The 25,576-nt window shown below is 37.3% G+C and overlaps 1 protein-coding gene across 1 annotated transcript; it reads right to left on the reverse strand.

Annotated features, from left to right (window-relative positions):
• Positions 1 to 906: 906 nt before the first annotated feature.
• On the reverse strand, positions 907 to 16,193 carry LOC131147957 (uncharacterized). Its single transcript, XM_058097640.1, has 11 exons — positions 15,511 to 16,193; positions 5,328 to 5,576; positions 4,801 to 5,010; positions 3,934 to 4,014; positions 3,761 to 3,847; positions 3,521 to 3,616; positions 3,294 to 3,347; positions 2,122 to 3,167; positions 1,968 to 2,016; positions 1,819 to 1,858; positions 907 to 1,244 (listed from the first exon to the last, which is right to left on the reverse strand). The coding sequence occupies exons 2-11, from the start codon at positions 5,568 to 5,570 to the stop codon at positions 1,093 to 1,095; spliced, it is 2,058 nt and encodes a 685-aa protein (XP_057953623.1). The 5' UTR covers positions 5,571 to 5,576; positions 15,511 to 16,193; the 3' UTR covers positions 907 to 1,092.
• Between the last annotated feature and the right edge of the window lie 9,383 nt (positions 16,194 to 25,576).

Here is a 25,576-nt window from a genome sequence, read left to right on the forward strand (position 1 = left end):
AACATTTTCAATGGATCCTTTCTAAAAGTTCCATTTCAAAACTCATGGGAGGGGTGGGAGAAGTAAGGCTTAGGACTCGTTTGAAACTGAAATATCATTAAAAAAAATTATCATATGAAGTTTAAAAAAAAAATTGCCAAACTAATAATTAAATTTTAATTTTATATATCATTGATATTTAATTCTTTAAGTTAATTATAGTATAAAATTTTTCAATTTTAAATAATATTTTAAGTGCAGAGAAAATACAATAGAAATTAATTTTTTTTCTTATTTTTCTTTCCTTCTATTTTAAAAAAATTGTAGAAGTCCATGATCCAAATAGAAAAATTATCATATAATTCCCCTTTTTTACTCCTACATTTCACAGCCATTGCACAATTCAAACTGTTTGTTTTGATACCTACAGCTTGTTTGATTCGACAGAATACAGTTGAAAATTTCAAAATCGAGAAAATAATTATTTCTCGTGTATTTCTAATTCTTTCATTCAAAATGTAATATGAAAGGAATAGTCATTATTCCTTTTTCTATTCCTTCCTAGTTTCTCATTGGAATTCCATAATAATGAGCTGCGCAACAAGCATCCAGTCTTGAAAATTTTGGTTAGAAGCTCCACTTGGTTAATTACCATCAAGAATAAAAATTTATTTTTATATAATTATTAATTTTTAAAAATAAAGAATTAATGACACATTTAATTTCTGATTTATTGATTCGCTACACATTTTACCTCCTAGCCCAAATTCCTCAATAACCAAACACACAAAATATATTCCTCCATTTTTTATTTTTTATTTTTGCTTTCTATTTCAAGCACTTTACAAGTTCCAAATAGAATAGCTAAAAAGAAGAGAAGGTACTTCAAATTTACGCAAATCTCAACAGAACGAAATCCCAATGGGATATCTATCAACAATCAATATTATTGAATGCACAGCCGATTCTAGTCATCTAACAATATGAGATGCATAACCGCAATAATATTTCATGAATCATTGTCAATACAGAATGCACAATCTACATTACAACATACAGATAGCTATCCTTTTTGTTCTTTTTCATCAATTTTACACATTTATATTTCCATGGCTAGTGAGCAATGCATGTTTCGATGGAGGATTTGGCCAGCCATAATAAGCCCGGGTCATTCCGCTTCAACACCAGATATGGTTCCACCTTTCCGATTTCATCAAACACAACATCTTCTATAAAACCAATCAAGGAAAGAATTTCCACTGCAGCTGTGATCAGAGAAACACAAAAGAATAGTTGTCAAGTTGGAAATCCATCGCATGAAGTATGAGGAAAAGGAAAAAGAAAAAGAGGAAAGAAATCCCATCTACAAATGTGAAAACTTCAGTAACCAGATAATTCAACTTGATGAAACAGATTCAGGAACAGGAAAACATCACTTGGTTGTTATTAGCTTGCTTATTTATTTTGGTTTAGGAGGGAAAAAAAAAATCCCTAGGACAATGGTTAATCAACTACATCCCATCCAGCATTAGTTTAATACTGAAACCATACAAGGCCGACCCATCCTGATAAGATTTCACAGCTACAATGCAAGGGAACAACCATGTCAAACAGATCTTTTATTAGGTCGGGCCCTTCTCAAACAGGATGAACAAAAATTTGAGGGGCAATTATCACTCTTAACAAATTAGCTCCCAGAATTCTGTGGATAGGTCTGCCCATTGGATAATGTAAATATATCAACAATTTGCTACAAAAATGATCCCGCTAGTTTTCATAGGTAATGCCCACACAATGCATCTATCTGATTTTGAACAAAATATTACAAAAGATGCAAACCTTTATAATTCGCAACATTCCTTTGAAATATGGGATTTGCCTGCAGTTTGTAAACCATTGTAAATCCAGATTAATGAGCAAGCTATGGGACAAAATTTTCATATTCAAAAACTAAAAAAAAAATATCAGACTTGGAAAGAAAGATATACCATCCGAAGTCTTTTGAATTTCATCTCCTCAGGATGTTCAATCAAATTCCTGCCAGGAAATAAAATAAAACATGTACAGGTAATTTGATTGCATGCAACAAATATATATCTACCAAAAAAATGGAGAAGCAAGACTCGAGTTAATTGAGCATACCTGATGATCTTAAATAGAGTTTGCAAGACTGTAGTAATGTCTCTGGGATTAACTTCCATCTGCAGCATCTCAATGGCCTTCTGTAGGCGATTACAAACAACAGTAACAGGGTCCTGAATTCTCTTCAATTCTGTATCATGCACATCAGTTTTCAGTCCGGGAAGTCCCATGAGGGGCAACAAATTATCATCAGGATCAGGCTCTGCCTGCACAACTCCACTTGCTTGACAATCATCAGGATCAGGTTCTGCACAAGTCTTGCTAGGTTGTGTTAGATCTTCCATGGTTTCATTTGCTACAGAATGATCTGCATTTTGTCTCATGATGTTCTCATGAACAAAACCATTCTGTTGTGCTTCAAAATCATCTGAATCAGGTTTATCACTAGTCTTTCTCGTCTGTGTAGTAATGTCCAGAGTTTCTGTTACTTGAGCATGATCAAGGTTATGTTGGTCATACTTCAATGAATCATCAGGATCAGGTTCTTCACAAATCTTTGCACTTGCCAACTTCTCATCAGTTGTTAGAGATGCATACTGTGTCATTTCAATATCAATAAAATTTGGTTCAGATGTAATTTTACTTGCATTAATTCCAGAATCAGGTTCAGATTCCATGACATCACTACCCCCAAGGTCATCAGGATCAGGCTCAAACTCGTTCTGATTAGAAGAACTATCATCAAGATCAGGCTCAGGCTCATAGCCAGCATTGTTTGGGTCTTCAATAACCAACTTCCCTTCCTTCAGAGAATATTTAGGGCCAGATTCTTCATGCATATCGAACCCATAATCTTTGGTATCTGGTTCGTTATGCAGTTCCCCTGGGCTGAAATTGTTAATAGAAGCATTTAAACGGTGATGGGCAGCAGCAATCGAAGATGCACGAGCACTAGACAGCTGATCTGATGTCTTGCCCCCAAGTTTATGAGATAAATTGCTACTCTCTTCAAAATAAAACTCTTCATGATGCTCTGAATGCTGTACTCCACTCAAAGTCTGGCTTCTTGATTTTGTCCAGTCTAAAGTAGCAGCTTCTTCATTAAGCTGCTCACAGAAGATCGTATAGCAAATAAGATCGCTACAATTGAGACACATTAACATAATAAAATAAAATGAATCAATAAATAAATAAAACCACAAACACACAGAGACAAGCAAACATAATTCTACCTGTTTTTCTAGAGCGTGGAAGTTCGCATCATGTTCAGAGTGTACCATATGAGCCTGAGATGCATTAAGGAAAAATAAAAAATAAAAAATCAGCATCCCAATGGTCATCTAATCATGGGTCAACATCAAAACCATTCTGAGCATGTGGAAAGACGCCTGCCTAAATGTACACATGCTCTCACGACAATGAGAAATTTCGACAATTAAAAACAAAAGGAAAAGCATACAAGTTCATGCAAAAGAGTCGCCTTGATCCTCTCATATTTCCTAAAACCCTTCAGGTCATCAGTTCGAAGACGCAGAGAAATCTCCTCCCCATGATTCTGTAGCACAAAACAAGAGTTAAAACAAACACAAAAAAAAAAAAAAAAACAAACAAACAAAAACAAAAACAAAACAAAACAAAAAAACAAAACAAAAATTATCTATCAACAATACATAAATCTTAAGATCAGAATGGCAGATACCTTGTTGAAACCAAGAATACATTTGGGACTCACGCCAACATAGCCTACTGGAGCCATCTCTGTCATAATTCCTACACGCCAACGATGCTTTAAAGAAGGAAGAAACTCTATCAGCATCTACTACAATCAAAATAAAGAATTTGACTCCACAGTTGTTCTGCACGATAAAGTACCTTGTTCATAATAGCAACAATTCCTGGATCTGCAGCGAGCATGTGCATTCTTTTCAATGCCTCTGAAGCAGGAGGATTCAGCTGTAGACCATGAAGGGGGGAAAAAAGGCTATTTGGAAATTTCCCTCAAGACATATTTTCAGAGTGGTGAAAAATTTTTAAGAAAAATTTTAGAGCAGGCAGATAGTATTTGCATTAATAACGTAAAAAAACCCATATTATGCATTTACATGCACTGAATAAAAAATTTGGAACCTAAATAAAATCACCAATCCATCATCTGTACCATGATTCCCTGTCATACTCCCAATTTTAAGACATATAATAAAATAGAATAGCATTTAGCACAACAAAGTTTATTCATTTGCAACAAGAAGAGGTCAAACATTTCATGTTTTATTACTCAGGAAACCCAAAATACTAGTTTCATACTATCACTTATCTATCCAAGTCAACGTAGGCAGGCATTTTCTTGACAACTTCTGTTTTCAGAGCCAACTGTTCAATTTTAAACGTCAGACACAACAATCTTACCAAAGCTTCTTGAGTTCAGCAATTTTTTGCAGACAAGCACAACCTTTCAGAGGCATCAGTGTCAAATATTGACTCACAAATCTTACTGAGCTTCGTAGCACTAAAAATTTACAACCTCAACAAATAAACAAAGCCACAACTCTCCTCAAAGATTGAACTTTAAGAATATTTACCCTTCTTTCATTTTCCTCAATTTCAGAGTTGAAATTATTAATCAAGATGGCACTTACTTGAACTAATCAAACAGTATTTGCATTTTCTTCATGTTTCCTTAAACAATACAGATAGAGATAAATAAAAGAAATAAATTAGAAAAATCAAAATCAACAATACCTCTACTCCCGGAATTTGAAGTGTACGGAAATTACAAAAAATATAAGTTCCTTGCGGAAGTCTCAGTGCAGCATGTGGCCTATTTGACATTCGTTGTCTCAACCTCTTCTCCTCTTCATCAAACCCAGCTATCCTCAAGTTCGCCTTTGCATTTTGCAGAACTTCTTCAGCTTCAACTTCAGGTACACCCATCATTCTAACAGCTTTCCCCTGAAGTGAAAATTACATGCAATCAGTCCAGAAAGACTAATTAAGTAGGTCCTCCAGCATATTTGAGAGAGAGAGAGAGAAAGAGAACATGGCTGATTTCTTAAAACATTTGAGTCTGTATACAAATGTATATTTGTGTTTTTTTTTTTATAATGGTTTCATACAAGAACGAGGAATGAAAATAAACCAAGCGCCAGCAATTATTTCTTTTCATGCAGGGAGAGAAAATAAGAATTATAAAACTGCAAACTTATCTAATAGATTGTGCCATATTAGATGGATTTGCTATTAATTTTAAAGGGATTGAAGAATGGTACCTGTGGAATGGAAATTTCTAGCAAACTTAAGTGCGACTGTTCATCAGAAAAAGGAGAAAGCAGCTTCGGCCCTTCGCTAGAAGATTGTGGAACAATAAGCCGCATAGTCTCCGCTTTGACATTGGTCAGTTTCTGAAGTTCTTCTCCAAACTCTTTAAGAGCAGCACTGGAATTGATGTCCAAAATAAATTTCTTCCCCCTCCACATAACTGATATGGTGAGTAAGCTTTGATCTGATTGCATATTGTACTGCAAGAAATGAAGACAAGAAGCACAAAACAGCTTTTAACCAGAGACTCGCTCTTTAGTAGCAAGAAATTTTTTAACCATGCATTAATCAACTCAATGGAACTGTCTATATCTATTTGCTCAACTGAGAAAATGTAAATTAATCAATGTTCTAAAAGGAGGCATAACTCATAATAAGGCAAGGTGTTTTACTCCTGGTGAGGTGTTGAGATTTTGTGTATTATTAGTATCTTTGCTTTTATTCATGGGTCTCCTCCACTATGTATTAGCCTGTGTTACATTGTAAATCATCAACTTTATCATCTACAGCTACATTCATACTGTTTTATGGAATCAAGGCAAGGTTCTTCTCCTAGGGATTTCTTCTCTCTTCCCACTCATGGCTTTCTTCACTGATTTATGTAGTTTTCTCCTCAATTTTTAATCCACTGCCACTATTTGCTTCATCTCTGTCCGAGCTTTCCACAGCCACAAAAATCAGCCCAACTTGTGGCAGCAGACGCTACCAGAAGTTACCAGTCTGTTTCACGCCCTCAACTCTCCACTCAGCTGACATCACATCCACAATGTGACAGCCTGTGATTTGTTATTACAAGACTGCAGCCAATCAGAGTGCAACACATTACCTAGCCATCATCACCATACTAACACAATTATGCCACCTGCCATTTTCTCCAGCACAGTTATAAATTCCAATTGCCAATCCTGTCACAGATCATCTTCCTGAATAGCCCCATCACCAGGATCCTCCGCCAACCTCTGGCTGCCAACCGGCACTGCCTGCCACTGTTCTCCACTGCTGTGACCACCCCTGCCAACTATTGTGCAGGGCAGCGTGCGCCCCAGCTACCCAAGGCCTCCCTACTCAGTTTTACATGCTGATTTTAGTGGCACTATCCACTTCTCCATTTGATGTTAGGATCTTCTACTTTGATCACGTTTTCTGCTATTGATGTTACTAGTACTATCGATATTACTTTGGATGGTAGCAATTACACTGCCTGGACAAATTACATGTCAATTTTCTTGATTGGACATAAATTTTGGCATTTTTTGAATGTTGATTAGAAGGAACCCAAGAAAACTAAGCAGAAAATAAAGGATACTTTCATCGCCCATATGAAGGATTGGAAAAGCACTTATTTTAAAGATAATTTCTTGGTTCATTGACATATCTGCTCCATTTATCTAGAGTCTTCTACTGAAATTTTCAAATGTACAAAAGGCTTTAGGTCTTATGGCCAATCGGAATAATTGTTCTTGCGATGCTGCTTTATAGTTTCAGTCAGAATCCAAGCTATATCAGATCAGATGCACCCAGAGCCTCGACAGTACATTGCTGAGTTTTATTTTCAGGTAATGTTTGGGACCAACTTTCGCATGCCACTCTAGCCTTTTCTTATGAGGCATCTGCTGACCTCTTTGCTAAGTATAGTGGTTGATGACAATTCATTAATTTTATGAAGGGTATTCATGATGACTTTGAGCACACTAGGGCATCTCTCTTGCATCAATCACCTCTTCAATCCTTAGACGTGGCTCATCAAAAGACTTGTAGTATGGTGTCTTCTTGGATATGGTCATGGCTACTCCATGTGCTTTTGGGCCTTCCAAACCATTGTCATTTCCACTGGCTGTCCTCCTTTCTCAATCATAGATTTTTATTCCTTGGAAGAAAGCTAAAGATGCTAGAGATGTAAAGAAGCCTGGTTCCTCTCGCAAACACAGTGCTCCCAACCAGACTGCTGCACTATCTTCCAGAGCAGTGCCAGCTTGTAAGACCTCTAGGGCATCATACTCTGCTCATTCTGCACCTGACATCCAAGAAATTATAAAAGAGGTTTCATCCCATTCGACCAATGTCCTATCCATCACATCAGGTGACCATTCATGGTATATAGAGTCAGGCCATTACAATCATATGACTTCTAGTTTCAATTTTTTTTCTCATAAGTCATTCATGCCCCTTCTATTTATACTGCCAACTGTTCAAATATGGCAGTTAGTCATATTGGGACTGTGAAACTGTTTTCACATCTTCTTTGTCCCTTCCATATACATATCTTGTACCTATTTTGTCTCTAAATCATCTCGGTTAGCCAACTTGTTGAACTAGATCTTATTGCTAAATTTTATTACCATGGTTGTGATGTGCAAGATCCCTAAACAGTCAACTTCTTGGGACTGGCCATAAAGTGGGTCATCTATTTGAGCAACCTTCCTCATGTCTGCGTAGCTGTTCTTCCGCAACATTCATTTATGCTGCTACACCATCTAGTACTGCCTTCCTGTCATGAACATGCAGCTTAATCTCAAGTTCAACTTTTAACCTCTTGTGACCATCTGGGCTGGAGTTGATTTTAAGAATTTTGATTGTTTGTCTCATCAACTGGGACAGCAAATTGCTTTCCCTTTTTATAAGAGTGAATTGTTTCTTTAGCACCTTTGATCTTATACATTCCAATATTTGGGAGAAAGCACCTGTTTCTTCTAAGGGCAGGTCTAGATATTCTGTTTTATTTATTAAAGATTTCCTTCACCCCAGTTAGCTTTACCTTCTCCATAATTGTTCTAAGTTACATAGTGCTACTTGAAATCCAACACATGGTCAAAACTCAGTTCTCCCACACCATCAAGGTTTCTCATGCAGAAAATGCCTTGGAATACTAGGATGTCTCTCTTGTTGCTACTCTTTAAAATAAAAAAGGTACCACTTACCGACAATCCTGCCCATACACCTTACAACCAAATGGGGCTAAATATAATCATCGTCATATTTTGGAAATGATCAGGTTCCTTCTCTTTTTTTTCTCTTCTTCCAAAGTATTTTTGGAAATCATCAGGTCTAGTCTACACCATTAATAAAGTATCCTGTCATATCACTGGTAAGTCTCTGTTTGAGCTTTTGTATTATAAGGTTCCTAATTATTCAGCCTTAAAAAGCTTTCTGTGGTGCTTGTTTAGTGTTGCTTCCAACTTATGAGCATAACAAGCTTTAGCCTAGCTCACATCTTGCTTGTTTTCTGGCCTATTTCTTTGAGCATAATGGGTATCAGTGAAGCCAAATGTCTTCGGATCTCCAGCCATGTAGACTACGGGAACATAATTTAGCAGCATTACTTTGTTGGCATCTCGTCTTTCTACTGCCCTCCCCTATTCTCAATAACCCCTCCATCAAGTTATTTCTAGAATTGTATACAGTTTCACTAATCCATCCATCAAGTTGTTTCTAGGATTGCATACAGATACTGCTAGCTATCTAGATGACACCCTACCCACTGATCACATCCATTCCATTTAAGGTCACTTCTTCAGATTCTACCCAACCCCTTTCTAGTTGAATAAGGGTCTCTTCTCCCCACTTAAGTGCTTACCATTGCTATTCTTCTCTTCAGGAGATTTGCACTTATTGCGAGGCTAGCACGACCTCTTTTGGCAACAAGCCATGTCCAACAAACTTCACACCCTTACTAAACCAGTACTTGTCACCTCATTAATCTCCCTTTAGGCAAAGCTACAATATGGTGCAAGTGTGTCTGCGAGAACAAGACTCGAGCTTATGGTTTCGTAGAGTTGCACAAGGTTTGAGAAGGAGTATGGGATCCATTAGGAGGAAACATTTGCTGCAGTAACCCATCTCAAATCATTTCATTCTTGGCTTGCAGTTGCGATTGTCTAAAGCTGGCAGATGTTCCAGATGTTAAGAATGCATTTCTTAAGCAATTTGGTTGTGGAGGTTTAAATGAAGCCTCATCCTAGATGTGAGCATCCTCCCCCATATAAGGTTAGCCACCGTCATCATGCATTGTATAGGCTTAAGCAAGTCTCCTCAAGCTTGGTTTTCTAAATTTAGCTTGATTCTTTCTCAGAAGGGTACTCTAATTCTGGTATTATCTTTCTTCTCCTTTTATGTTGATGACATGTTTATTACTAGAAACAATATTTTAGAAGTGCTCAAACATTTCTTAGCCAACATTTGAGATGAAAGACTAGGGGACACTCAGTTATTTTCTGGCTTTGGAGGCCACCTATGATTCAAATGGATACTATCTTTCACAGGCTATGTAGGCTTCCAAACTTCTTTCTCATGCTTGCCTAACAGATGGTGAGACTGTTGATAGTACCTACCACCTACAATAAGTTTCTTGCCACAGATAGTGGTCACATAGATGCCACTCTCTATAGGCAATAGGTTGAGTCTTATCTACCTGATAGTGACTCACCCTATCATTGTCTATGCAATCTCTTTGGCAAGCCATTTTATGCATGCTCCTCACTCTACTCATTTTGCAGTTTGTCTTCAGATTCTCCAGGATGCTAAAGGGTTCCATTTTTAATGTCTCCATTCTTCATCACATTTAGGTTTGGACTTACAAACCTACTTAGATACACACTAGGCTAATAGCCTAACAGACCGTCACCACTAAATACTATTTCTTGCTTGGCAACTCATTTATCTCTTGGCAAAGCATGAAGCAAACAATTGTTTCTTGCTCCAATACAAAGGCAAAGCATAGAGCTTTGGCCAACACTACATTTGAGGTCCTTTGGCTGCAATGGTTATTACACGACATTGGTGCCCCTTTCCCTGGTTCCTCTACAACATATTGTGACAATACAAATGCCATCCAAATTGCTCACAGTGATGTCTTCCACAAGCAAACAAAGCATATAAGATTGATTGTTATTTTACTCAGCATCATATTCATCAAGGCACATTTCAACTACATAATAATGATTTCACATTAGCAACATGTCAATACCTCCACAAATCTCATCCTCTCGATCGTCAAGGCACACTTTGCCATGGTCATCTAGTCTACAAACTCACATTGACATCAACATTACCATCTTGATAGAGCTTGAAGATTTCTATTGATTGTTATTTGTATTTGTTAATCTCTGTTGTTATTTGTATTCGTTAATCTCTCTTAATTGTAATGCGGTTCAGTACCTAAATTTCATAGGACTATCAATAATGGCAGAACTAATAAAAACAAAAGAAAATTGATTACTCCTTACTGTCCTTCAAGGAAAGGGAATAGTCAACTAATCAAAGCCAATAGTCAAATGGTTGACTGAACCCTTTGATAGGTCGACCAAGCTTGAGCAATTTTGTGTCGACATCTATACGATTAATGAACTCCGCCTGTGATGCACTTAATGTCCTAATTTTTTTCATACACAGCTGGTCCCAAGCTTAAGGTAAAGGAGGAGTGTTGCATTAGGTAGCTGACAGCCAGCGTAAAATTTGTCAGATCACTATGAATGAATCCTTACCAACTATTTGTTGGGGCGTCCCCTACGAGCAACAGATGAACCGGACTCTTGCTGATAGGGCTCGGTGTCTCAGATTGAATGCAAGGCTACCAAAGAATTTATGGGCCGAGGCAGTTAGTATGGCTTGTTTTCTGGTAAACCAATCACCAAGGGCATCACTAGCGCGTAAGGTGGCGGAAGAGGTTTGGACAAAAATGCAGTAGACTACTTCGAATTGAAAGTATTCGGGTGTCCAACCTATGTCCACGTATCTAGTGAGGTGAGGTCTAAGCTTGATCCGAAGTCTCGTCGTTGCATCTTCTTGGGGTATCCAAAGGGAGTGAAGGGGTATAAGTTGTGGGACCTGGCGGCAAACAACATGGTGATCAGTAGAGATGTAGTCTTTGATGAGAAGGCTATGGTGAAGCGTAATCAAAAGTTTGATGATTAGAAACAGGAGCCAGAAAGCAAAGGCAGTGATGAACATGTTGTGGAGGTGGAGTTGGAAGCTCAGGGCAACGAAAATGATCATGGTCCCGTGGTTGCAAGGAGCTCTAGCTCGGAAAACCAGCAAGTCAACGATATTCCTATACGAAGATCCGGTCGCACTATCAAGCCTCCATCAAGGTATTGTTTTGATGAATTAGTATCTTATGTTTTTCTTACTTACTCCAAATATCCAACTACCTTTCAAGAGGCAGTACACGGCCAGGAGAAAGATGGGTGGATGGGAGCAATGATTGAGGAGATGGAATCTTTGCATAAGAACCAAACTTGGGACTTGGTGGAACTTCCAGATGGAAAGAGACCGATAGGGTGCAAATGGGTGTATAGGAAGAAGGAAACAATTTCAAAAAAGGAAGGAAAAAAATTCAAGGCACGGTTGCTGGCAAAAAGATACTTACAGAAGAAGGGAATAGGTTATGATGAGATCTTTTCTCCAATGGTACGACATACTTCTATTAGAATGGTGGTGGGGTTGGTAGCTCATTACGATCTTCATTTGGAACAAATGGATGTGAAGACGGCGTTTCTTCACGGCGACTTGAAGGAACAAATCTACATTGTACAATCGGAGGGATTTATTGAATCAGGAAAAGAAAATTTTGTTTGCAGGTTAAAGAAGTTTCTTTATGGACTAAAACAATCTCCAAGGCAATTGTATAAACGTTTTGATTTCTACATGATCAAGATTGGCTATAAATGGTGTGAGTATGATTGCTGCATTTATGTGAATAAACTTGAGGATGGTTCTCTTATTTTCTTGTTATTGTCTGTCGATGACATGTTGATAGTTGCAAAGGATTTAACTTAGGTGAATCAGTTAAAAGATTTGTTGCATAAGGAATTTGACATGAAGGATCTTGGTTCAGCCAAGAAAACACTTGGAATGGAGATTCGCCGTGACAGGACTGTAGGGAGATTATGGTTATCTCAGGACGGTTATGTGCAGAAGGTGTTGGAGAAGTTTAGCATGATTGATGCAAGACCAATGAGTACACCTTTAGCGAATCACTTTAAGTTGTCTACTACAGATTGCCCAAGTTCGAATGAAGAAATACGGGACATGTCAAAGGTTCCCTATGCTAGTATTGTGGGGAGTTTAATGTATGCCATGGTATGTATAAGGCCACATTTGGCGCATGCGGTAAGCATGGTGAGCAAGTTTCTCTCTAATCCAAGAAGCCAGCATTGGAAAGCCGTTAAATGGATATTTAGATACTTGCGGGGTACATCGGGATATGGCATCATGTTCAGCAAGCAACAGAGTTGTCCTACAGTTATGGGGTTTGTTGATGCAGATTATGCTAGAGATATGGATGACAGAAGGTCTACAACGGGATATGTGTTTACCTTTGTAGGAGGACCGGTATGTTGGAGATTCCATGGTACAGTCTCTGGTTGCATTATCCACGACTGAGGCGAAATATATGGCAGTTACCGAAACTACAAAGGAAGCCTTATGCCTTACTGATTTAGTCAGAGAGCTGGGAATACAGCAAAATGGAGTGGTGCTACATTGTGATAGTCCGAGTGCTATTTACTTGGCGAAGAATCAAGTATATCATGCTAGAACCAAGCATATTGATGTGAGATTTCACAGGGTTCGGGAATTGATTTCTTTGGGTGAACTTGTGTTAGAGAAAGTTCACACATCTGATAATGCAGCAGATATTCTAACCAAATCAATTACTTCAGAGAAGTTCAAGCATTGCTTAGACTTGCTTCATGTCTCCAAGTGATTGAAGGGAGACAAGCCCAAACCTAACGTTTTTCAAGTTCAAGGTGGAGTTAATCATATTTTTAGGACTCTTCTAAGGGGCGTATAATCGCCAAGGTGGAGATTGTTATTGTGGCTCTTATACTTTAAGAAAAGAATAAAAAAGGAAAAATATGAAAGAGCACAGCAGACTCGTCGACGAGGAGCTATATTCGTCGACGAGGAGCTATATTCATCGACGAGGAGACAGCAAAGGCTCGTCGACGAAGGCTCTAAATTTCGTCAACGAGTAATTATCGAGAGCAGGTGATTTCAGATTTCTGGATTCGTCGACGAAAGCCATGTGTTCGTCGACGAAGTGTCTTCTTGGCCTCGTCGACGAAGCCCTGTGTTCGTTGACGAGAGACACCTGGGCTGCGAGCAGTTTTTCAGAATTTTTGAATTTGTATGTTGGGTGGTTGGGCAAACGGGGGAAACCTCTGAGAAACTTTTATATATGTTATTCTGGGCATATATGAGAGAGAGTTGATCATTTTGAGAAGTGTATTGTGTATATCTTGATTTTTTAGTGAAAAATTTGTGTGTCATTACTTCCGTGGATGTAGGCTTTGCCGAACCACGTTAAATCTTTGTGTTGTCATTCTGATTGTGTATTTTTATTCACTTGTTGTTTTTATTTCCGCTGTGCATCTTCATTATCCGATCCGACCATTATCAGAACACACTACCGTGGTTTAAAAAATTAATTCCTTGTTTTTTTTTTTTGTGAATAATGACAAAAAGCAAAGAGAACAATACAACACCCAAACAATTTCGAGACTATCCAGGAAAATTTTTTTAAAAATAAAATAAAATGAAGGAAAACCAGACGATTGAACTTAGCCAACAGCAGCTAGGAAATCAGAAAGACACAGTTTGGAACTACAATTGCGACTAACTGCACTCACAAGTCTGTCATCTCAGCACGTTCAAATTCAAATGAAACTCTAGCGAAAATCAGCTAAAACCCACATAAATTGGAGAGAAATGTCAGGAAACTAATAATATTTTCACAATCAGTAGCCATAGCCTGTTTCACATTAAAAAACCAAAAGATCACATACAATTTTTATTTTTTTTTAAATCAAAGTAAAGTTCATGGGCATCGACATCCAAACCAAAAGTCCCGAAAAATCTAAATTTATCTTCATAACAGTTGGCTAAATTTCCAATAAAACGTTAAGAGTATACGACAAATTATCTATTATCAAACAAACGCTTGAGAATTTACCTAGGGCTCTGATAATCTTTCTGCGGATTTAGAAACAAATGGATTTGATGATCAACCAGTGTATCGGAAACGAGGGGGAGTAGAGAAGAACAAGCGTATTTTAGAAACAGATAGCGGACGATGACGCATGCGCTGGCGTCCAAGCTGGAGAATTCTAGAAACCAAATCAATTGAGGGGTGTTTGGTAACGCCTGTATACCAGGCCTGGTTGAGGTTATGTCCATGTTTATTTCCGATGGGAGCAACACTTTTCCCCTTTTTATATTTTTGAAGAAATTATACAATACACATGATTTGTAAAGACCTCAAAATATCTTTTTACAATTATTAGTAAATATTTACATGCATTACATGTTTAAGAAGTAGGATAGACGTCGCATTTGGTTTGTAAAATAGAATGGATAGAAATGTAATGAAATAAAATTTTGAAAGGAGGGAATAGAGAATTCAAGGAATGTTTGGTTCATGAAATATGATAATCTAGTAAAGTTTATGTAGACACTCCAATTTTAATCAGACCTCCCTGAGAAGACTCGGTGCAATAAAATTAATTTTGAATCCTAAACAATCCCGAGTTCCAAACAATAAGCCCTTTGAGTCATAAGTTTAAAATTTGAGTCCCGTTTTAGAGTCCCAGTTATTTCAAACAGAGTCTTTCTATATTAAGACTATAGTCCCAGTATTCTAAGAAAAAATACCGAGCCCTTTTAATTTTCTTATTTTGAACCGAATTTTTCTAATTTTAGTTAAGGTCTCGTAATGTCGAAATGTATCTTTCTTATTAGGCTAGGTTTAGGTAGATCCCATGTTTTTAAAAAATTTATGTCATTTTAGTTTTAATTTTTAAGAATTTGAACTTTAAGTTAAATTTCCTTTATTTCTTTTCATCATTATTGAGTTTTTAACTTTCTATGTGAGTCCTAGATTTTAAATTAAGTCTTTCAAAACTTTTGAATTTGAGTCTTTTTAATTGAGCCAAGCTCATTCTACCCACACTCATTCCTCGGGTTCGGATGAGCCAAGCTCGTCCTTGAACCTAGACCTGAAGCCTCACTCGACGTTCGAAACCCTAAACAGACCTTAATCCCCAAATCTAAACCAGCACACAGTTCGTAGGTAGGTAGTACACACATACTTATAGCCGATTACAGAAAAGATAAAAAACCAAGGGATGGCAAAAATACTTAGCGTCGATCGAGACTCCTCTTAGGCTTTCCTTCGAGCTCCACTGCTTCAACCACCCTTGATTGTTCGCCCGTTCATCTTCGAGAGAACGAACTAGCTGCGGTGTCAGATCGAACAAAGAAAGAAGACCATAAAACGTGATTTAGACTTTATGACGAACTGAGGATCTCAGTGTAGTACGTTAGGATGACCTGAAACCCTAAGACTGCAGTTCGTTTTAGGAATACAAAGAGGGGAAGGGTTTCATGTTCGAAGAGTTGTAGGTGAGTAAGAACTTGAGAAGATTCGAAGGAGGAAACAAAATAGGAGAGAGTGAGGATTGAGTTAGAGGTTCTGAGTTACAGAGCTAGGAAAATGACAGGTTGGGATTTCAATTTTGCTCAAGGATTTGTAGAGAAGAAGGAGAAGAGGGTGAACCATTCGAGGTGGAGATTAGGGTTTCGATCGGGAAGTTAACGGACTAGGGTTTCGCAGAGGAAAGAGCAAAGAGATAGGTGAGAGTTAGGACTAGGGTTTTCGATTTCAGGTCGCATAGACCAGAGAAATATAAGAAAGGATGAGAAGGGAAAGGAGAGAAGGGAGAGAGGGAATGCTGCGAGGAGTGAAATGAGAGAAGCCCAAACAATTTTGGCTAAAGTATCTTAAGCCCTGGAACCACAAAATTAAAATTCGAACATGTGGCATTCCGTTGCCCGTTCGATCAAAAGGGTTATGTGGCTCTCACACCTCCATCCGCATGTACTTCTTGGTTTTTTCCCAATTTATTTTTTTTTTTTTTTAAATATATTAAATAATACTTTTCTCGAAAAAATAATTCTCGAAATAACCCTGACGTAATCTTACTACTTCAAATAGCGAAATTTGTCACGTGTCATTTCAGGAATTATTTTTCCAAAAAAATATTATTTATATTTTTTTTTTTCAAAAAATAATAAATTAGGAAATAAATTTTTTTACGTAATAAATAGGAAAATAAATTCTTTTAATATATATTTTTAAAAAATGATAAATCAGGAATAAATATCCTCCATAATAAATCAGGAAATAAAACAAAATTTAATTATTTATCTTATTACTTTTGGAACAATAAATTTTTTTAAAAAAAAAAATTCCTATTTAATTATATCTATTTTTTTCTATTTAATATATTTTTAAAAAATTTTTTACTTAAAAGTATTATTTTGTTCACTAAATTAAAAAAGGAAAGAAAAAGAAAAATACAGTAATAAAAAAAAAATCTCTTAATTTCGCGAATAATTTTTTCTTTTTAGGAGGTTGAAGAAAATAAAAATTCAACAAAAACCCTTTCTTATTTTCCTGAGTATCTAAAATCCCAAAAAAAAAAATCTGAAGATGAAGAAGAGGAGGGAAAACACAGAAAATCCATCAACTAGAAAAACTCATATTCTATTTTTCTTTGAATCTTAGATTCCAACTACAGGTGGGAAAGGCACAAAGTCGTGAGGGCCCATCACTTGTATTGCTTTGCATATCAAATTCTATGAATGGGGGTGGGGGGGGGGGGGAAGAAAAGCTAAACATTCTTTTAGGAAAAAAATTAAAAATAAGCAAAATTTTTTTAGCTTCTTTTCTCTTCTACCACTCTGCTAAGTCGCCCACACGTCTCTCCGCATTCATTCAATGCCCTTCCATATAAACCGTCTGATCTTTGCTGTAGCAATGGTCAGGATCACTCTTGTGTCAGAAGCATTATGAGCGTTTGCTTCTTCCATCCGCCTGGCAGCACTTGGCAATGCTGCCCCCGAACAATTAATGTTAGAAGGCACCCACTTCCCTACTATAGGATCTTCGAGTTTTTTCCCAATTTGTCTTTTTTTTAAAAATATATATTAAATAATTCCCGAAATGACACGTGGCAAATCTCGCTATTTCAAGTAACGAGATTTGCTTAAATCTCGCTACTTGAAGTAGCGAGATTACATCAGGATTATTCCAGAAATTATTTTCCCGAGGAAGGTATTATTTAATATTTTTTTTTTTTTTTTTAAAAGACAAATTGGGAAAAAACTCTGTATTTCTTGCCAACGTTCTTGATCAACCCACAGTAGAGATTGCATGTTTGTTTCTCACCGCACGATCGGTGTTTGTATAAGACAGCTAGGATCTAGCCACACCATTAATGGGGGTGGGGGGGGGGGGAGGGGGAAAGAAAAGCTAAACATTCTTTTAGGAAAAAAATTAAAAATAAGCAAAATTTTTTTAGCTTCTTTTCTCTTCTACCACTCTGCTAAGTCGCCCACACGTCTCTCCGCATTCATTCAATGCCCTTCCATATAAACCGTCTGATCTTTGCTGTAGCAATGGTCAGGATCACTCTTGTGTCAGAAGCATCATGAGCGTTTGCTTCTTCCATCCGCCTGGCAGCACTTGGCAATGCTGCCCCCGAACAATTAATGTTAGAAGGCACCCACTTCCCTACTATAGGATCTTCGAGTTTTTTCCCAATTTGTCTTTTTTTTAAAAATATATATTAAATAATTCCCGAAATGACACGTGGCAAATCTCGTTATTTCAAGTAACGAGATTTGCTTAAATCTCGCTACTTGAAGTAGCGAGATTACATCAGGATTATTCCAGAAATTATTTTCCCGAGGAAGGTATTATTTAATTTTTTTTTTTTTTTTAAAAGACAAATTGGGAAAAAACTCTGTATTTCTTGCCAACGTTCTTGATCAACCCACAGTAGAGATTGCATGTTTGTTTCTCACCGCACGATCGGTGTTTGTATAAGACAGCTAGTATCTATCCACAGCATAAATGGGGGTGTTGGGGGGGGGATGGGGAAGGAAAAGCTAAACATTCTTTTAGGAAAAAATAAAAATAAGCAAAATTTTTTTAGCTTCTTTTCTCTTCTACCACTCTGCTAAGTCGCCCACACGTCTCTCCGCATTCATTCAATGCCCTTCCATATAAACCGTTTGATCTTTGCTGTAGCAATGGTCAGGATCACTCTTGTGTCAGAAGCATCATGAGCGTTTGCTTCTTCCATCCGCCTGGCAGCACTTGGCAATGCTGCCCCCGAACAATTAATGTTAGAAGGCACCCACTTCCCTACTATAGGATCTTCGAGTTTTTTCCCAATTTGTCTTTTTTTAAAAAATATATATTAAATAATTCCCGAAATGACACGTGGCAAATCTCGCTATTTCAAGTAACGAGATTTGCTTAAATCTCGCTACTTGAAGTAGCGAGATTACATCAGGATTATTCCAGAAATTATTTTCCCGAGGAAGGTATTATTTAATTTTTTTTTTTTTTAAAAGACAAATTGGGAAAAAACTCTGTATTTCTTGCCAACGTTCTTGATCAACCCACAGTAGAGATTGCATGTTTGTTTCTCACCGCACGATCGGTGTTTGTATAAGACAGCTAGGATCTAGCCACACCATTAATGGGGGTGGGGGGGGGGGGGAGGGGGAAAGAAAAGCTAAACATTCTTTTAGGAAAAAAATTAAAAATAAGCAAAATTTTTTTAGCTTCTTTTCTCTTCTACCACTCTGCTAAGTCGCCCACACGTCTCTCCGCATTCATTCAATGCCCTTCCATATAAACCGTCTGATCTTTGCTATAGCAATGGTCAGGATCACTCTTGTGTCAGAAGCATCATGAGCGTTTGCTTCTTCCATCCGCCTGGCAGCACTTGGCAATGCTGCCCCCGAACAATTAATGTTAGAAGGCACCCACTTCCCTACTATAGGATCTTCGAGTTTTTTCCCAATTTGTCTTTTTTTTAAAAATATATATTAAATAATTCCCGAAATAACACGTGGCAAATCTCGCTATTTCAAGTAACGAGATTTGCTTAAATCTCGCTACTTGAAGTAGCGAGATTACATCAGGATTATTCCAGAAATTATTTTCCCGAGGAAGGTATTATTTAATATTTTTTTTTTTTTAAAAGACAAATTGGGAAAAAACTCTGTATTTCTTGCCAACGTTCTTGATCAACCCACAGTAGAGATTGCATGTTTGTTTCTCACCGCACGATCGGTGTTTGTATAAGACAGCTAGGATCTAGCCACACCATTAATTCGAGTGCGTCTCACCTTTGCCGTAGGTTCACTGCTTTTCATCAACGGCCACGGTCACCCCGAGAAGAATGCCTCCTCGAGCACTGCTCCACCATCAAATCAGCGACACATGGACTCCAGTTCCCCACAAACGCAAAGGCATGCGTGCTTGCCCTATAGCCGTTGGATCCACCTCGTATCAGCAACCACAATGAGGCCACATGGTCAATACGGACATCTCCCCAAGCACCTCTTGCAGCATGACACGTGGTCCTGACCCAGACCTTAAACCGGTTTCCCTCGGACTAGTCAAAGTTTGACCGATTTCCCACCGCCTTGGACCGATTTCCACCGGTTCTTCTTATTTTGACCATTTTATTCATTTTAATAATTCAAATAATCCACAAAAATCCACAAAAATCATTAAAATGTCAAAAAAATCACAAAAAAATCAAAAAATTCAAGAGAAAATTCTAAAAGAAATTTTGACTTGATTTTTTTAATTTTTGCTTAATTTTATTTTTTTCATTTAATTAAAAATAGGAAAAATCACCAAGATTTCAAAAAAAAAAATTAGAGAAAATTCAGTTGTGGAAAGTGTTGAGCAAGAGAGAGCTTTGTTTGCAAGATAGCTTTCAGTAGATTTTTCGATTCTTTCTTTCTTGGTTGTAATTTGATTTGTAAAATCATGTATTTATAGGCTTAGAAAAATAATTTTATGATGCCCAAGTTTACTTGGAGTATCTCCCAAGTTTTCATTAATTTTGGGGCTCAAGAAACCTTTATTTGAAATTTAAAACATTTAAAATTTCTAGTCATTAACAGTCTTTAGACGACTAAACTATCGGATTCAGTCTTCTGTTGTTCCTTAATACTTTAAAAAATTTGAACTAGACATAGGGTCAAACGACTGAACTGCAGGTTTAGACTTCTGAAGTCCTAACTCAGATGACTGAACTGAGGGTTCAGTCTTCTGAAGGTGTTCTGTCTTTCTATGTTTCAACAAATAAATCTTCAGTTGACTAAACTAATTCTTCAGTCTTCTAAAGAAATTTTTCAGACGTCTAAAGTAAAACATCAGTCGTCTGAGCGTGCATCTTTAGACTTCTGAGGGTACACCTTAGTCGTCTGGGCAAACTAACTTTAGAATTTTCATTTTTGGTTTCAAAAATCCTTTTTACCCTCTTCCTTTGATTTCTTATAAAACATTTTCCAAGTTTGGAAATAAGCTTTCTAAGTCCATAATTAACCCTAGAAGAGCTTTTATCATATTTTCATAAGATATTTATATATGAAGTACTTACATAAATACTTTTTATGACTTTTAACATTCTAAACACTTAAGTCTTCATGCTTGTCTTTCTTTGAGCTCCATCCTGTCTTCAAGTTTCAATATTCTTTAAGCTTTTTAGCAAGTCCTCTTTAACATCCATGCAGTCCTCTGTAACATTCATGCTCTCATGATCTTCAAGCTTCAATATTTTTAAACTTCATTTGATCATCTTTCTTTGGAACATAAGATTTGAATGATTCTTGTGAGCATTTGATCTTGTGTTCACATACTTGAATCCTGAAATATCATCACTTAACAAAATATGTTAAGTTCATTTTATTTATTATCATCAAAATAAGATTTTAAGCCTTATAAGGTCAATAGTTTCCTTGTTAAGCATGCGATTACTTGTCTATGTTTCCATATGTGTTTGAATAAGCATGTGATTAATACTTTGTTAAGCATATGATTGATTGTGAATACTTTGAATAAGCATGATTGTAACGACCTGAAAAATTTAATTAATAAAAATAATAAAAGGAAAGGAAAGGAAAGAGAAAAGGGGAGAAAAAGGAATTTTTAAAAAGGTGTAAGCGAGAACTCATCGACGAACCAACTAGTCTCATCAATGAGTGTTCTTCCTTGGCTCGTTGACTACCTCGTCAATGAGGAATTACCGAGAGGGTTTGAGATATTTTGAAACTCGTCGATGAATGCACGATCTTGTCAACAAGTGTTCTTCATGGGATCGTCGACAGATCCACGTGTCTAGTGGGCAAGTCCCTACTTATAAATAGAGTTTGCTTCATTTTTCAGTGAGAAAATTCTGCATGAAGCATCTCTCTCTCTAGAAAAATGATCCCTCTGCCTTCTCTCTTCGATTTCGGGCTGGATTTGATCCGGTTTGACGATTCGGAACCACCACAAGGTTCGTAGGATCATTCTCTGCAAAGTTGTAAGAGTTTATCATTGATTTGGGGTTTTGGGGCACTATCCCAAAATCAAGGTAAGTGAGTTATTTTAGAATTTTCTTGTTAAATGTAATTATTTGGAGCCTAGGAAGCATTAAATGAGTATTTTTCTAAGATTTGAGTGAGTTGGGAATTTTGGAATACAGCGGTCTATTTTTTGTTTGATTTTAGGCAGAATCCCAAGGAGCAGGCAGGTGAGGGGAAATACTTTATAATAGTTTTTTAATAATTTTTAAACTGGTTAATTTTTGGGTATAAAATTCTATATATTTTGGTATAATTTTTTGAACAATGCAAGTATTGAAAATATTATTTTTTATTATATATTATATTGGGAAAAATCGTGTGGCATGAAAACAACTTTGATAATTAAATGGTTATGAGTACTACGGAATTTATGATTTATTGTGTGATTGTGAATACTGTTTGGGCTACGATTTCTGCTTGGTTGAAGTACTGGTTGGTTGTGAATACTGTCTGATTGTGTAACTGATGCATGGATATGCTTGAGTGGTTGGTTTTGTTATTGATTTGTGTTGTGGTTCATGTAAATTGCGATATAGCATTGGCAGTGGTATGAGAAGGTCGTTATATCGTACCTGATATAATCATCATATAACGTTAGTAGTGGTATGAGGAGGTTGTTATATGGGCATTTATATTGGGAGGTAAAACATTAGCAGTGGTATGAGGAGTTTGTTTCACCTATTTACCATAAACAGGGTGGTATATGTTGTAATCTGTGTGATGATTAGTCTTGTGTGGACCATGTAACTTGTGTGGTCGATAGTCCTATATGGACATGTATTTTATATCGATTAGAGTCCTGTGTGGACGTTGTATTCTATGTGGATATGAGCCCTATGTGGGTGTGAATGAAAACTGTACAAAATATCATGTGTGGATTGGTTGTGGTATGCATATGTGTGGAACTCTGTGAAATGACGGCATTGGATATGTGTAACTTTAATTACATGATTATTTATCATAAAGTTGAACTCTCCACCCGAGGGCTTGCCAAGGAAGGTGAGTGTTTTGGTAATTATCTGTGGATACTAAAGCAGAGGGAAGTCACTTGTATAGGCGGGTGACCTTCACTATTCTCAGAGACTTTACCTAACTACATAACCCGAGGGCTTTCTGAGAAAATGTGAATGTCCTGGTATTAGCACTATAGTAGAGAGAATCTACTTGTATAGGCGGGTAGACTTCCTTATTCTCGGGAATTATCAGTAAAAATAATTATGTATGCGTGTATGTGATTGGGAGACAGAGAAGTCGACAATGATGTGATTAAGAATGCATTTTCTCTACTGCTATTGATGGTGATATACAATTGTATGTATATTTTGTAATTATATATTAAATATTTCAGTCACACACTGTTGTAACTTATTTCTTCCTTACTGAGAGATGTCTCACCCTGGCGAATATTTAATCTTTTCAGGTTTTCCAGGTGATCGAGCTTAGAAAGCTCCAGGGCAGGGTAGTTTTGTGAGTAAATAAAAGAACGGATATATGTATCGACTGTGTTTAATATTTTGTGCTGGTTATGTAATATGGAATATGGATGTACCTTTTATGGGTTTGCATGTGTAAATATAGTACTCTGGTATTTTGTTTGAGGTTGTTTAATTAAGTTCTATTGTGTGAGTGGTATCTGAGATGTATGATTGGTTTCATAACAATCTAAGCCCCACGTGGCAGGTCTGGGGCATTACAGTTAGTATCAGAGCATAATGGTCTTGCATACTTTAGGAGGATTAATACAAAAGTATAGGTTTGAGTTGGATAAGGATAGGAATGGGTAGGTTAAGGTACTGACAAGAGTTTGAGTTTGTTTTATAGCCCGGAGGCAGAAAACCCTTGGCGGACTTCTGTGATTTTTTTGAATCAGTTGACGATTTCAAAAAACCACAGTAAATCTATCGACGATGATGTTTCCAAGCGGAAGGACTGAAACTTGGAATTTGAATTTGGAAGTTAAGATGATTGTGGATAATTGAATATCAGATGTTTAATTGAGGATTTGGATATTAAATTGGTTTCTTATGTTATGATTTTTTCAGATATATTAAGATGTAGAGATTCTAAATTTGCCTCTATTATACATATATATATATATATATATATATATATATATTCAAGGATGGATCCTAGAGGCGAAGGTGTGGATGAAAGAGGAGGAAGCGAGTTGAGAGCTTCCAACGGGGATGAGATTGACATCTCCCGATTGTTGCAAGGAATAGCTCGATGGGTTAAAGAAGAGATGAGACGAGACTTCAGGGGATCAAGCTACCCACCAGTGCATCAGGGTTGTACAATTGATCAATTCAACCGTTTGAAACCCTCATATTTTGAGGTTGGAACTGACCCAATTAAGGCTGAGATGTGGATGCAAGAAATGGAGAAGATATTGGCAGTGTTGAATTGCACTAAGGAGCATAAGGTTCTTTTCGCCACCTTCAAACTGGCAGGAGAAGCTGAACAGTTGTGGCATGCGATGAAGCTATCAGAGGAACAATGAGCATTACCTATAGCGATGACCTAGGGTCATTTCAAGCAGGTCTTCTATGACCGATATTTTCTCACCACCACCAAAAATGGGAAAGTGGAAGAATTTTTCAACCTGACTCAGGGGCATCTCACTATTCAGCAGTATGCTACTAAATTTCTGGAACTTTCTTACTTTGCACCTTCCATGGTTCCAGATGAATACCAAAAGGTGAGGTGGTTTAAAAGTGGCCTGAATCATAGGATTCATGAGCATATGGCATTTTTGTAGATTCGGGATTTCACAGAATTGGTGGAAAAAGCCACCGTGGCAGAGTCAAGTCTGTAGAGGGGTGCAGAGGTGTCAGAATGAAGAAGGAGACCCATGTCTCCCCGCTCCCAAGCAAATGTCAGACAAGGGTCGTAGAGGGGAGACAGAGATGTTACAGGTTAGGGATTGAAAAGAAATGATCGAGGATGACAGGGCGATTCGTCATGCCCCTATTGCCCTAGATGTAACCAGCAGCATTGGGAAGAATGCCGGAGTAGGGGTGTCGTGGGCTATAGATGCGGAAAATATGGTCATATAGCCCGGGAATGTTGAGAACCGCCAAACAACGCACCTGCTCCAAATTAGAATAAGAGGAACAACTCGGTGCCTCGCGGCGGCGGTGCCCCGACACGTGTTTATATGTTGGATACACTTTGCTTGATTTGATGTTGCACATGTTTAAATTGATTGAAATGTATGAATGTGGTTAGTTAACTTTTTAGTTGGGAAAATGGGTGATTAACGAATTTCGAGGACAAAAGTTTCTAAAGGAGGGGCGAATGTAACGATATGAAAAATTTAATTAATAAAAATAATAAAAGAAAAGGAAAGGTAAGAGAAAAGGGAAGAAAAATGAATATTTAAAAGGGTGTCAGCGAGAACTCGTCAATGAACGCATGATCTCTTTGATGAGTGTTCTTCATGAGATCGTCGACGAATCCACGTGTCTCATCGACGAGTCCCTGCTTATAAATAGAGTTTGTTTCATTTTTCAGCGAGGAAATTCTGCAAGAAGCCTCTCTCTCTTTCTCTCTCTAGAAAAATGGTCCCTCTACCTTCTCTCTTTGATTCCAAGTTGGATTTGACTCGGTTTGACAATCTGGAACCACCATGAGGTCCATAGGATCGTTCTTTACAAAGCTGCAGGAGCTGATTGTTGATTTGGGGTTTTGGGGTATCATCCCAAAATTAGGGTAAGTGAGTTCTTTTAGAGTTTTCTTGTTAAATGTAACTATTTGGAGCCTA

The sequence above is a fragment of the Malania oleifera genome, chromosome 2 (genome assembly GCF_029873635.1).
Source record: "Malania oleifera isolate guangnan ecotype guangnan chromosome 2, ASM2987363v1, whole genome shotgun sequence".
In the NCBI taxonomy this organism is placed as follows: Eukaryota; Viridiplantae; Streptophyta; class Magnoliopsida; order Santalales; family Ximeniaceae; genus Malania; species Malania oleifera.

Coding starts and splice junctions, on each gene's coding strand:
- LOC131147957 (XM_058097640.1), bottom strand. CDS start 5,570: ATGCAATCAGATCAAAGCTTACTCACCATATCAGTTATGTGGAGGGGG. Junction 4,015..4,800: donor TTCAAATTCCGGGAGTAGAG/GTATTGTTGATT, acceptor CATGGTCTACAG/CTGAATCCTCCTGCTTCAGA. Junction 3,617..3,760: donor GTATTCTTGGTTTCAACAAG/GTATCTGCCATT, acceptor TTTGTGCTACAG/AATCATGGGGAGGAGATTTC.